This window comes from Papaver somniferum, chromosome 3 (genome assembly GCF_003573695.1).
Source record: "Papaver somniferum cultivar HN1 chromosome 3, ASM357369v1, whole genome shotgun sequence".
Taxonomy (NCBI): Eukaryota; Viridiplantae; Streptophyta; class Magnoliopsida; order Ranunculales; family Papaveraceae; genus Papaver; species Papaver somniferum.
Window position 1 is genome coordinate 15,759,342 of NC_039360.1, and position 13,847 is coordinate 15,773,188.

The 13,847-nt window shown below is 35.8% G+C and overlaps 2 protein-coding genes across 10 annotated transcripts; one reads left to right on the top strand and one right to left on the bottom strand.

The window, feature by feature from the left end:
• Positions 1–1,202: 1,202 nt before the first annotated feature.
• Positions 1,203–9,110, bottom strand: LOC113355396 (GTP-binding protein OBGC, chloroplastic-like). Of its 9 annotated transcripts, none has more exons than XR_003362435.1 (11): positions 8,014–9,110; positions 7,469–7,742; positions 6,450–6,741; positions 6,018–6,162; positions 4,684–4,792; positions 4,253–4,420; positions 3,957–4,043; positions 3,805–3,862; positions 1,795–1,936; positions 1,654–1,695; positions 1,203–1,539 (listed from the first exon to the last, which is right to left on the bottom strand). XR_003362435.1 is itself a non-coding variant. In XM_026598247.1 (6 exons), the coding sequence occupies exons 1-6, from the start codon at positions 9,081–9,083 to the stop codon at positions 4,325–4,327; spliced, it is 1,995 nt and encodes a 664-aa protein (XP_026454032.1). In that variant the 5' UTR covers positions 9,084–9,109; the 3' UTR covers positions 4,131–4,324. The 9 variants fall into 9 exon arrangements, 1 of the variants encoding a protein (XP_026454032.1); XR_003362433.1 differs by having other exon boundaries at positions 1,795–1,875; positions 3,993–4,043; positions 6,018–6,171; positions 8,014–9,109; XR_003362430.1 differs by having other exon boundaries at positions 3,993–4,043; positions 6,018–6,171; positions 8,014–9,109.
• Positions 1,564–3,216, top strand: LOC113355397 (protein PHLOEM PROTEIN 2-LIKE A1-like). Its single transcript, XM_026598248.1, has 3 exons — positions 1,564–2,027; positions 2,185–2,306; positions 2,681–3,216. Exons 1-3 carry the CDS (start codon positions 1,632–1,634, stop codon positions 3,063–3,065), a joined length of 903 nt encoding a protein of 300 aa, XP_026454033.1. The 5' UTR covers positions 1,564–1,631; the 3' UTR covers positions 3,066–3,216.
• Positions 9,111–13,847: the final 4,737 nt, after the last annotated feature.

Below are 13,847 nucleotides of genomic sequence, written 5' to 3' on the forward strand. Positions count from 1 at the left end.
ATACAGAAATGACAACATCACAGGCAACTGGGAAGCTATATGGAGAATGGAGGTGGCACCAGTTATCAAAATCTTCATCTGGAAGTGTGCTCATGGAATCCTTCCCACTAATGCAAAGACAACTAGCATCCTACACTATATCAACTCCAAATGCATTGTCTGCAATAGTGGTGAAGAAGAGACCATGACACACATGTTCTTGAACTGCCCTGCTGCTACTTAAGTTTGGCAGGAAATCATTGGCACTAATCACACTCAGTTTAATCACAACACTATCTTCACTGAATGGCTAAATTCCTGGTTTCTACCTGGAATACCAAGTAATGAAAAAAACATCCTTGCAACCACTTGTTGGTACATCTGGAAAGTTAGATGTGATTTGATTTTCAGACAGATTCAGTCAAATGCGAAAGTTACAGTCATGCGCATTAAGCAACACCTTATGCAATCATCACAGACTGCATACTCTGCAGACTCGTATCATAAATGATTTTACTCTTCTACCTGAGGAAGCTGATTCAGCCTTGACTCAGGATAATATTCCTTATAATAAGAGTATCTCCTCAGACTTCGGGAACATATTAAAGATATGTACCCTAAAAGATCCTGAGAACCAACTCTACCATACTGCACTGATTATAACAAATTTTGCAGGAAGAATCATTGGAACCAGAGGATATCCAGGATACGCAGGACCTTGGGGAGCAACAGGGGGAGCGGACTTAGCTTTCCAGTGGACAAAAAAAATGACAGCAAACTAATGTGCAAATTTTTGCTGAATCAATGGAGGTTTTAGCTCGCTTCAAGGCTCTCTACCATGAAGCTGTAAAGGAAAGATTTCAACTCAGCTACTATAAAAGAATCAACAGTCATGAAAACACTTTAGACAAAGGAATTAGTCTTGTCTCTTTTGTTCTTTTGAATCTTTATATCATCCATCGCTCAGAAAATTTGGATGCTTTTAATTTATCTTCGTATTGTATAAACAATGATGGCAGGATGAGAGATACTCTCCATGCCAATGACAACACTCTTGTTCTGCACTGAACTTAGTTGCCTTTCCAGGCCTAAGTTTTTTCTATATTAAAAAAAAAAGTTTCTAGCTTCCTTTTTTTTAAATTAACTGGCTTAATGATTTTCTATTTTCATTTTCAGAAAAAAGATGTCCCGATGCTGTTATGCAACTTAGTAATGTTAAAAAAAAAAGAAATGGACGGTTTGTGGGCCAGTGTTTTCATTGCTTCAATTGCATATTATTCATTTCAAATTACATAAATGGACGAAGAAGAAAAACTGATGAGCCTCCAGCAGTATAATGTGAATTCATAAAGCTATTTTTCAGCTGAGAATCACGCCATGGGGGATAAAGTTTGGCATGTTATGATGTGCCTTACTACTGATGATAAGAATAGAATAGTTTCTCATACCCACTGAAGAAGATATCGACATCTACAGAATTAATTCGTCACGCCAGTTATTTGTATTCCCCGCCTTGACATCACCGTCTTAGCAAGTGTATAACAACAGCTGCATCTTGCCCTATAAAAACAGCATGAAATGCAGAGAAACTTATTAAAACACCATCCTAGCAGCTGTATACATCATTCGTTCTTATACACCTAACAGATATCATGGGGGCAAGTGTCTCCGTACCAAATGATGATCCTCATTATCCTGCTAATTCTAATCAAGCAACTGAAATCAAAGAGGTCTCGAGTGAGGTCGTGAAAGACAACTTGGCATCTGACAATTCAAAAATTACAATGAAAAAGATCAATAGTAAAACAGAAATACCTGCAGCCATAATTAAGGAAGACAGTCAGACGGCCAAACCAGTTCCACTTTCTGGTAATCGTAGTGCTAAAACTGTGGGTCCTGATAATAAGAATAGCAACAATAATGATAAGCTAGCACCGCCACTCCCTCACAAGTACAACTGCATTATACAAGAAGCAGATACGAACATAAACCAGTCAGAGCTTCACAGTCATCTGAGCTCTGGGATCCTCTTGAATCAAAAGAAACAGGCAAGTTCAAACTAAATTCTACCTGAAAATTTGAGGGTATTTATATAAAAAAAGAAAGAAAAAAAAAATCTACCAGCTAGCTCGTTAAGTGAGTTTTGTAATTGGAAGTTTGGTACTAATTATTGTTCGTACTTTTGTTAACTTCTGAGCTGTTCAGAAGTACTGGATTGACGATTCAGGTTGCAACTGCTTTATGTTGTTTCCAAGGAGTCTTGCCATAACTTGGGCTGAAGACAAGCGGTATTGGCACTGGCCTTTCGTAAAAGAATCATCAACAAGGTAAGTCGATGAGTCAATTAGGTTATATAGGAGTTTAGGTGGACAGTTCACAATCCAAACTAAACAATTTGTATTCTATAACTCGTTGTACGTATCTGAAATATTGGGTTCAAAATACTAATACGGTTAGCTTTTGGAGTAAATTACTTATCAAATACAAACTCTGAAACCTGTTCCATCAGATAAACTTCGGAACACTAATCCACCAAACCTAGCAGAACATAACAGTCCATAAACAAACATTAATAAGTTGCGCTCTAAGAAATTGGGTGACCTCTAGCAACTGCTCTTTATTGTAGTGATCCAGATGCTAAATGGTTGTAACTTGTAACTAATGTATCTAATTGCACCTAGTTTTATTAACCTGCATGCAGTGATGAGATGGCAATTGAAGTAGCTGAGCTTTTGAATGTTTGTTGGCTGGAGGCAAATGGAAAATTAGACATATCAAAACTCACCCCGGGAGTAAAATACGATATTTTATTTGTAGTAATGTTGAAAAATTCAGCTTATGGATGGGAAGCACCAGTGAACCTTAGACTAGTACACCCAGATGGAAAGATACAACAACGCGAAGAGAATTTACAAGTCAAGCCAAAGTCACAGTGGATAGAACTTCACGTTGGTGAATTTCCAACACCACCACAACCTGATGATAAACAAGAAAAAGAAATTCAATTCTCTTTGTTTGAATACGAAGATGGAAAATGGAAACGGGGGCTCGTCATCAAAGGAGTCATTCTTCGACCTAAGAAATAAATAGGTTCGTAGACTATTCATGTAACCAGGCGATGACATGTTCTAGTAGCAATAACACTTTCACGTGTAAAGAAATACTTTACGTGATGGTGTAATCCAGTGCTTTGTAAGGAGTTATCCAATTAATAAGATCATGGAATGATTTCAACTACCTGTCAACTAAATATTTCATAAAGGAGAAATCTGGTATAAGTTATTTCAAACAAATAATAATAATAATAATAATTTGCATGGAGTGATCAACTTATACAATATTATGGGATGATATAAACCACCTAGTTGTATTAAAACAATAGTAAAGAGTTCAGAAAGTTACTTAAACTAAGAAGTTGGAGCAGAGAAATCACAAATCAATCAGTAAGTAGTTAAAATTTGCATTATTCGTAGTAATCACATCATCATGCATGAAATTTCAAACAAGAACATAAAAAGAATCCTAAAAAATTAAAAAAATTGATGAAGATCAATTGCGAAAGAATGGTCTTTCCCTACGACTATAGAACTAGAAACCTAAGACTCAATTCCGCCAACTAGACTGATGATGCAATAGCTTTTACTGGCATTATTATTAAACGAAAAAAATTGCATGGAGGATCTACATTAAACAATCATACCTTAGAACGGAAATAATTGTATTGATGCCAATAGTAGTTTAATATAAAAACTTATCTAACAAGAAGACTTCTTGATATCATATATTAACATGTTCAGGCGTTTTAGGGAGCAGAGATGTACATACCTTAGGAACAGCACATATCAGAACAAGGCGGTCAGAATCAACGCTGATGTACGATAACCTATAACAGTCAGCAATAGGTAAAATAATCAAATAGAATTATCTTCTTCACCACAATTTACTCTCTAGCTATCACATAATTTTCACATGCTTACTCATTGTCAAGTTAATGAATATACTGTTGCACTCACGCCAAAATAAAAACATTTGACCGCTCGCACATCATCTTTACAAACTTGCTTCTAAACAGACAGAATAAATGATAAGAAAAAAAAAGTGTTTAAGCAATTAAAAAAAAAAGAAAAAATAACGACAAAGATAAACAGTAACCAAATTTGGTAACACATTTATTTTCATTTCTGATATAAATTTGAAAACAAAAGCAGTATAAAGTTAGATAAGATGTTGTTACACATATAACAAGAGAGAAACTAGTTACTGCATGAAATACCCTTCTTGTAGTACAGATGCTTAGGGAACTCTAGCAGCGATATCCGGAAGCGTAGGAACAACAGGAGGAGCATTATTTCGGCAGATGATACTTGATTTGACCCGCTAAGCGTTTCTTCGTATTGGGCGTGCCAATGTTGTCGTTAGAATCATGCCATATCATCTCCATCTGGCAAGAGAGAACAGGAACCATCAAGAGCGCATTCAAGTTTATTACTGTTACATTCTAGATTTCTAGTAATATGAATTAAAACATGGGAATGGAGGCATAAAAGTTGAGCAACAAAATAGCAGTCAACTGGTCTTTCTATAGTTTTTTACTTGGTTTCTTGATGGTCGGTGTTGGTCCTGTCTAAGGAGTAAGATTACTTTTCCATGCTGGAATGCACGGCGGTAAAAAAATAAACCTTCTGATTTTCTGTATAAACTTACCTCACCAACAACCACCTTGTCACCTTCCTTGACCCCAAGTTTGATAAGAGACTTGTTGACACCACAAGCGTCTAAAACATGCTGGAACCTTCTCATGGATTCTGAGTACCTGAGCAAAAACATTGCAGTTATAGACACACAAGAAACTAAGCACTGCATCACCTCAAAAGAGATGAATGAGAAATAGATCTAAAGCTTAGTCCAAGAGTTTTTCTGAAGCAGTGGATGGATTTACGGACAATACTAGAATAACACAGATAAAAAGCCTAAAGAGAGGCTGGGTAGTGCGTACGTGCTAATTTGAGGGTACCACAAGCAAATGGAATATATCCACTTGTTTATTAGTTATTTTAGTACATAGCCTAGTGTGGGTCGATTGACGAGTGTCCCTACTTTAAGGAATTATGTTCAATGAGTCGAGATGTTATTGCATGTTTTGATTAGTATAGTGTTGTCCTAAACTTTAAAAAAAATTAGGAAGTTATACAAGCCAAAATAAGTCAACAGGGTCTAAGAAAATGGTACAGATGAAATAACTATCGGCACACTGATGGGTTTCCTAAAATTGAACCAAATCTTAATCATTTTCGTTTGTCTTGAAAACACTATTGTTACTTGTTAGCAGGGCTTCCCAAAGTAAGAAAATTGTAAAAGAACGTAAGATTAAATTGGAAATACTAGAGCAAAGGTGGACAAATCTTAGCTGGAACAAGAAAATGGGAGGGCCTCATAGTGAGTATTATGTTTATGGACATACTTAGATATAAGGGGAAACTATGAAGATTAAGACTAAGCTTAGTATCCAACAATATTGCATGATCTAAATGCGACTTTGAGAAGATTTTATTATTATTATTTAATAAATATTTTAATCTGGGCAGAAAGAGAAAAAAAATCACCTAAAGGCCTATGGATATCAATAATAGAGTTCCATCATGCGAGTATTCAGTGGATTACTATTTGCCTATATAGAATATTGGTTCATCCTTGTTGAGGAATACTCCTCAGATACTAGATCTGCACCGCAACAAATCTAACTATTAAATGAGTATCAGTTCATTAAACCAACTAAACCTTCTAATTAAATTATATTTATTCAACTGGCTTAAGCCAGATATCAAACATAATATTCGTTTTTCAAGCACTGCACTTAAGTCCCTATGATCTGGGGCAATAGATGTTTCTGTTTCAGTTTGTTAACCCGAAATGGAAAGTCCAAATGGTGGCGAAGTATAGAACATTTTATTTTGCATCGCACCACAGACCACACCATGCAATAAGAGACGAAGACTCAGAAATTAACAAAAAGAGGAGCTGGAAAGGAGATATCGTACTGCCAGTTTGTCATTTGAACAAAACGTTGTAGCCCTGCTCCAACCACATGCCAACTACCGCCATCTTGAGAGATTTCAAAGTCACTAATAGAAGCATTTCGTTGCTTTCGTACCCTTTCAGCAACATAATTCATATTTACTGGTTCTGCCCAACCTGAAAAAATATTAGAAGTGCAAAGTATCACAGTGCTAACAATGTAGGAGGACAAAACAACTAAGAATGTGATATCCTCGAGACTCGCACAAAAACGTCTTCTTTATCTTTAATGAATTAAAATGACAAACATCGAAAATGAGATACTTTGAGTGCTCGTGAGAAAGATCTAATACATCAAACCCTTCTCGTTTCTCTTCCAACCCTGACCCCCCTCTTAAGCACAGTTGAAAGGAAATAGTAAAACAAATGGGCATATTAAAAGCAGCAATGCTAACCTTTAGGATCTTTGTTCACTTCCACTTTTTCCTTTAAAAGCTGATAAGCAGCTGTAACTACTTCATCAGTGCCATGTCTATTCGCTGCACTCATACAAAATGTTCGGAAACCACGAGCTTCAAGGTTGTCCTTAAACGAATTCCATCTCTCATATGCCTCTGGAAGATCCATTTTATTATATGCAACTAAAAATGGCTTTGTGGAAAGCTCTGGATTGAACAGCTCCAGCTCCAGACGAACTGCATCGAATTCACACTCCGGCTGCTCTCCCGAGCCATCAACAACATGTATCTAAGCACGAAAAGATGGCAGATGAATTCAGAAACAAGGTGAAGGACAGAAAGTTCGCGAAAATCTTTGGCATCTTACACAGCACACAAATGTTTATCTTTTCTTTGCTATTTCTTTTCTTTTCTCTTTTATACAAATAAGCATGGTGAAATTAGAGCATATATAAGCACAAAGGGTATTTTCCGTCAAAAATAAAATAAAATAACTGACACAATGAGTATTTGAACCTGTCAAACAGCAATAACAATGATGACTCCTTTTGTATGGTTCAACTTTGACTATATAGGTTGCTCTTCATAAAGGAAAAAATGAACAAAAAATGTTTCATATGTGTCTAGTTTCTATCCTCCTCTTGTTTAAGAAGTCATTCATCTGGGTTCATTATACTATCCATGATTCTGATCTAACAAAAAATTATTACAATTTAGCCTAACAATGTGGCATAACAACCGAACACAGGTTGGTTAAATAACAGGGACAAGGGAGAAAAGAAATGTAGAAGATAATATGTTACTACAACATCTGATTAGCATATGACCTAGGAGAGCTGTTAGTCCTAAATAAAGAACTTGTTACAGGTCAGGTACAGCACTTCAGATAACCAAATATAACAAACTTAATCTGATATGCAAGAGGGTTTCATCAGCATTTCTAATGTGTCAGCTATGTCTTTTTAAAGTGTTTACATATTAAAGCTGGATAGATTCTGAAATAAGATTGTATTTACCAGGACAGAACATCTTTCAGTGTGCCGTAGAAACTCGTGACCTAAACCGAACCCTCGGTGTGCACCTTCAAGTAAACCAGGTAGATCTGCTACGACCATGGTGGCATCGTAATCAAATGAAACCACACCCAAATTGGGAAGTAGAGTCGTGAACGGATAATTAGCTATTTGTGGCTGAGCAGCACTTATAACACTAAGCAGAGTGCTTTTTCCTGCATTTGGGGATCCCACAATTCCAACATCAGCAACCAGCTTTAGCTCCAAATCCAACCACCTGATACACAAAACTATTAATCTCGACCTACTAACAGTGTTGCGAGAAAGGCATACTATATCTCTTAGATTTATCAACCAAAAGCTACAAGTACAACTTCCGCCACCAGTAACAGACCGCGTTACACTTAGGTAATCACGGGTGGTCAGATAGTTCCAATTCAGATGTATACTAAATGGCATACGTTAATGCAAACTTTGACGAAATAAAGCAGAACAACACTACAAGAATTTCTAATTATGTCTTGAACAAAAAGGTAAAGAAAACTCACATGTCAATGCCTTCTTCTCCCTTCTCTGCTATCTTTGGTACCTTGTTGGTTCCGGATTTAAACGAAGCATTTCCTCTTCCACCCCTTCCCCCAGGTAATAATAAAGCTCTCTGGCCAGGATGCAATAACTCCAATAGGACTTTTCCCTCTTCCCCACCTTTACCAGTTGCTTCCCTAACAACAGTGCCAGGGGCAACCTTGACAATAATACTCTCCCCTTTAGCCCCAGCTTGTTTACTTCCTTGTCCATGAGATCCTCTTCCAGCTCTAAAATGAATATTCTTTCGGAATGGTAACAATGAATTCATTTCAGCATCAACTTCAACATAAACATTACCTCCCTTTCCTCCATCTCCACCTGATGGTCCTCCATATGGTACAAATTTCTCTCTTCTAAATGCAACAACTCCATTCCCTCCATCTCCTGCTTTGACATATATTTTCGCCCTATCGAAACATCTCATCACCGCTGGCACCCCTTTCTCCTTATAATCTTCTTCCTCCTCTCCAAATTCATCAAAATCTGAAGATTCCTCCACATTGCTATTACCAAGTCCCACAAATTGATTTCCAACAACATAATCTTCTTCTTCTTCTTGACTTGGAAATTCAAATTGTTCACCATAATTATCGAACCCAATGTTTTCAACTTCAACAAATTCTTCCCCAACATCATCATCATCATCACTGTCATCTTTATCTAAAATTGAATACTTATCTTTAAAATTCAAAGAAGATATTTTTTGAGTGAGTTCAGAAAGTTTAACTTCATTGAAAGCTGATGAATCCAAAGAGGGTAAAATGAAGTCATCTTTAGGAGGAAGTCTTGCGTAAGTTGTAGCTTCTAAACCATATTTACCTCCTCTTGCTAAACTGGGAACTGCTTCTTCTAAAGATTTGCTTTTTGTTTTCAATTTAGGGCTTGGGATATTATTATTTCTTCTTTTGCTTCTAGGGATTTGCTGCTGCTGCGGTCTCTTCCTTCGCTGGTTTCGATCTTGAGAAGCAATGGCAGGTTGAAGAAAATGGTGATGAGCAGCGAAAAAACAAATGGATGTGGAAGTGGCCATTGACAACTACAAAGTTTGGTGGTCTCAGACTCATCCATTTCTTTAAGAACCAAAGGCGGATTCGGGTGTGGCCCTTTTACTATGGGCACAACTGTTGGAAGGGAACTTGATCTATTGACCCGAGTGTATCTAGTCCCGAGAATCGAGCCTAGATAAATATGTACAGGAACATTGCATGCACATGGACATCACCAACAAGTAGCGGGGTAAATCAATCTATGATTCTAGACATCAAAATCATGTTAAGGAATCACCCCTTACGGTATTGCAAATTTATAAGTAGAGATTGCAATAAATCAGCAGATAAACTTGTCAGGCATGCCAGGAAATTCAAAATATCAAGAATCTGGCCTCCACATACACCAGCTTTTGTAGCTAATGCAATTCTGGAGGATACTATCATTGTAACTCAAATTCAGTAGTAATGGAATTTTTCTTTGCATAAAAAAGAAGAAGAAAAGACTCATAAAGATTCTAAATTACATAATTAGTAGAGCCATCTAAGATAGAGGGTTGGTTCCTCCTAAGACTAAATCCTATGTGCTAGATTAGCCAAAAAAACATTGCAGATTAAAAAAAAAAGGTGTTGTTTATTCTTTAACTCAAGTAGCGAGATAGTTTCGCTGAATGGTTCAACGCGGCGAAAATCACCTTTACGTTGTTCTATTCAGCGCATATTGATTTATTTTTTTTATCCGACGACTTAGATGGTTGCGTTGTTTCGTCCAGCGCAACACGTTGTTCCGTTCGGCGCCACCTAGTTCTACGTTTCGTTGTTCCATTCAGCGCATCTAGATGCTAGATTGGAATGACCATATGACTTAGATGGGTATTCTAGTTGCCAATCCAGCTAGATGCTAGATTAGAACACCATAGGACTTAGCCTAATCTACTAAGAGTTTTTGTTTAACAAAAGTCGGAGGATTGTGATCCCAGTCCCACTCTGAATTTAAAGATTTTGCAAATTTTGCTAAGGAATCTGCAACTGCATTTTCTGTCCTGGGAACAAATAAAACCCAACAAATTTGGACAAAAGTCTGACACTTTATTTGCTTCCTGCAAAATATTTTTGTTGCACCAAGAAAACCACTGAAGGGTTGTCATTGAGATACTTGAAAAAACTTTCACAGACACCTTCAATACTAAATTGCTTAATGATCTTTTCCTTTGTCCAATATGCTGCTTGCAGAATACCTACAACTTTCGCTTCTTATGGATCTGTGTTTGATGATTGTCCTGTTCTTCCTCCTTAAAAATTACATGTATCATCCCTTAGAATTAAAGCAAAGCTAGGATTGAAAAATTCAGAATTCCGGGTTGCATCTACATTAATCTTAAGGCAATAAATCTCTGGGGCTGTCCAGAAATTATTAGATTTTTTACTAAGCTATTGTTGTTTTTATTGTAATGAAGCTTTCCTAGACTAATATTGAATATGTCTCTAGATTTCTAGAGACAATTGAGATGTTGTTTTTAACTTTTCTTCAAATACTCTGTTATACTTTTCTTTCCATATGAACCATATTTTAGTATAGAATAATTCTATTGATATCTCCTGGTTTGAGTTTCAAATTCATTTTGTACATAAGTCAAGGATATTAATGTAGAGGTCAAACTAAATTCTTATTAGGTTTGGTTCTTGATCCCAAACATCTTTGGCATACCTACAATAAAATAATAAATGGTTCGTTGTTTCGATTTCTTCTCCACACATTGGGTAATAAGGATCTATATCTTTAACTTTCCCAAATAATCTAGCATTAGTCGAAAGAGCATTTTGAATGCATTTCCAGAAGAAAAAAAAGTTTTATTCTCTAGGATATGTTCAATTTCCACAAAACTTTCCAAAAAGTTTTAGAAAGAGATAAACTTACAATATTTGTTCCTACCTCCTTAGAATTTATCGTACATTAATTTAACTGTGTCTGCTCCTGATTTTGTCAAAGTCCATCTAAGCTTATCTTATATTTTGAGAGTTTGGTTTGACTAGAAACAAATAAATTCTACTGATTATAGAAGCAATGTCTACTGGAAAAAAGCATGAATAAGAGAAAAATTCCAATTTTTAGTGATAGGATCAATTAGATATGCCACAAGTGTTATAAAATTGGTGAAAGAGTTACGTTAAGAAGATAGATTTCCACTAATGCCTGGAACTTAATTGTCCTCCCGGACATTGACGCCGAGAACATTCCCTACTTTCCAGATAATGTATTGGTTTATTAATTCCAGTCCTTTGCACAAGCATTTCCAAGTCCAATAGCCGTTATCTCGTGGTTTTTCCCTTAAGGGGTTTTTTCTTTTAAAATAATTGGTTTTAATATTTTTGCCCATAGAGAGTTTGATTCTTGAATTTGTCTCCAAGCTGCTTTTGCAATCATTGCTAGAATGAATTTGTGAGCATCTCTAAATCCGAAGACACCTAATTATATTGGTTTACAAAAGTTGGTCCAGGCTTTAGGATAGAAGCCTCTAGTGCCAGTATTTTTTTCCCACCAGAAATCTCTTTATAGAGCATCTATCTTATCTGTAATTTTCTTGGGTAATATGAAAGATCCCATCTGATAAGTAGGGATATTGTCTAGAACTGCTTTGTTCAGTACCATTCTACTATATTAAGGGAGGACTTTACCTTTCCAACCTTGAAATTTGTTCTCCATTCTTTCCATAATTGGCTCAAAGGTTTTTATTTTTGATTTATCTATGAAGAGGGTTGCTCCACGGTAAGGTTTTTTAAGATTTATATGTTTTATCTTTAGAAGTTTGGACATCATTCTCTAGTGTTTTGGTTGAACCTTTTTACTAAAGAAAATTCCAATTTTTTCAAAAGATTATTAATTGACCTGAGGCCTTACTAAACAAATTTGTTATTGCTAAAAGATTCCTACATTCTACAAGATCTGTTTTGACAAACAATGGACAATCATATGCAAAGAAAAGATGAGAGATAGGGTCACTTTTTGGTGTAATCTTAACACCATGAAGAAGTTTGTTATGTTCCTGAGAGAATAGGAGTCTAGAGAAAATTTTCATGCAGATTATAAACAAATAAGGAGAAAAAGGATCTCCATGTCTTAATCCTCCAGTAGGATTGAAAGAATTGCATGGAATTTTGTTAACAAGATAGATATTGAAGAGGTGTAAAAAAAAAAATTCTACAAGGTCATAAACTTCTGTTGAAAAATCAAAGGATTTTAAAGTTGTTAATAGAAATTTCCAATTTACCCCGTCGAAGGCTTTGGACATATCTATCTTAATTCCTAGTCAACCTGTTCTTGCTTTATTTTTCTTAAAAGAATAAATTATTTTGTGGGCTACAATAATATTATTTGAGATTTCTCTAGATAAAAGAAAAATTGATTGAAAAGGAGAGATAATTGTATCTAGTAGATTATCCTATTGGCTGGAATTTTTGCAATAACTTTGTAAATGGTACTCCAAATACCAATTGGTCTGAATTGACTAGGGTTCTTAGGCTATTTAACTTTTGGTATCAGAAAAAGATGTGTCATATTGAGGTCTTGATTCATTAGCTTTGTTTCAAAGAAGTTTTGAATTGTGAGTATCACTTGAGGGCCTACAGTTTCCCAATTATTTGTGAAGAAACTGACCGGAAAACCATCCGAACCTGATGATTTATTTGGTTTCATTTTCTTTAAAACAAAGAAAATTTCATCTTTTGTGGGAATGGCCACATTTTTCAGTTTATTCAAATCAGAGATAGAAGGAGAGCATTCAAGAATATATGTGAAAATACAGGGATATAACAACCACACCCAATAATTCGTTCGGCAATCTGTATGGACTAAACTCCAATTTAAAAGTGAGACTCAATCAAGAATTATATCAAAGAGTTTTTTTTTTCCTTTGTAATTTTTGTTTATTTGTTTATTTAATTAATATTAATCATAAATGACAATTTATAAATTAAGCAAAATTAATCAAAACGATTACACACGAGGGATCTTGGTTGGCAGCCGAGCAACAAGCTAGGCACCAACTCCCTTTTGAATAGAAATGCCTAATCTATGAAAAATAAAACTACCAAGACCACTACCAGCATCGTTACTAACTAAGCAAATTTTCAGAAGCTTGAAATAACATACAGTATCTTCGCTAAGCTCCCCTAAAGTAGTGAAAGCTAAAACACCCAAACCATAACCATGTATGGCACATTCATTCAAGTACTTAGATCGCTTATGCGAAATGGTAGCTCAAGGAATGAGACCTAAAACTATGGTTATATTTACACCTGCAAGTATACAGGGTCAGATAGTAGATAATGAATAAGCAGGGGAAGTCCACAGGGACAAGGAGGGAGCTGGTGTTGTTTTCTAAATCTTTCTAGTGACAGTGACTAAAAGCACTAGGGCATTTAAATCCACCCAATAATCCTAAGCTAAGGCAATGCCTATTCAAATTATGTTCTTGTTCTTTTCCAGATAAAACTACAATGAATGATCTCTCAGTTAGTCTCCCTAACTCACCCCTAGTATAAGCTGTCTTCTTACAGCACAACCTATCACAGGCTCATTTGGTTCAATTAGATAACTGTCATTCCTTTATCAATTAAGCACATTTCTTCATCCAGAGAGGTCTCAAATGGATGACTTATCAACCAACTTCACTAACTCACCCCTAGTATCAACTGTCTTCTTACAGTACAATTGATCACAGGCTAATTTGATCCATTAGCTAACTATCATTCCTAAAGCAATGAAGCACAACAAGAACAACAACATGAACATGAATTATCTTAACATA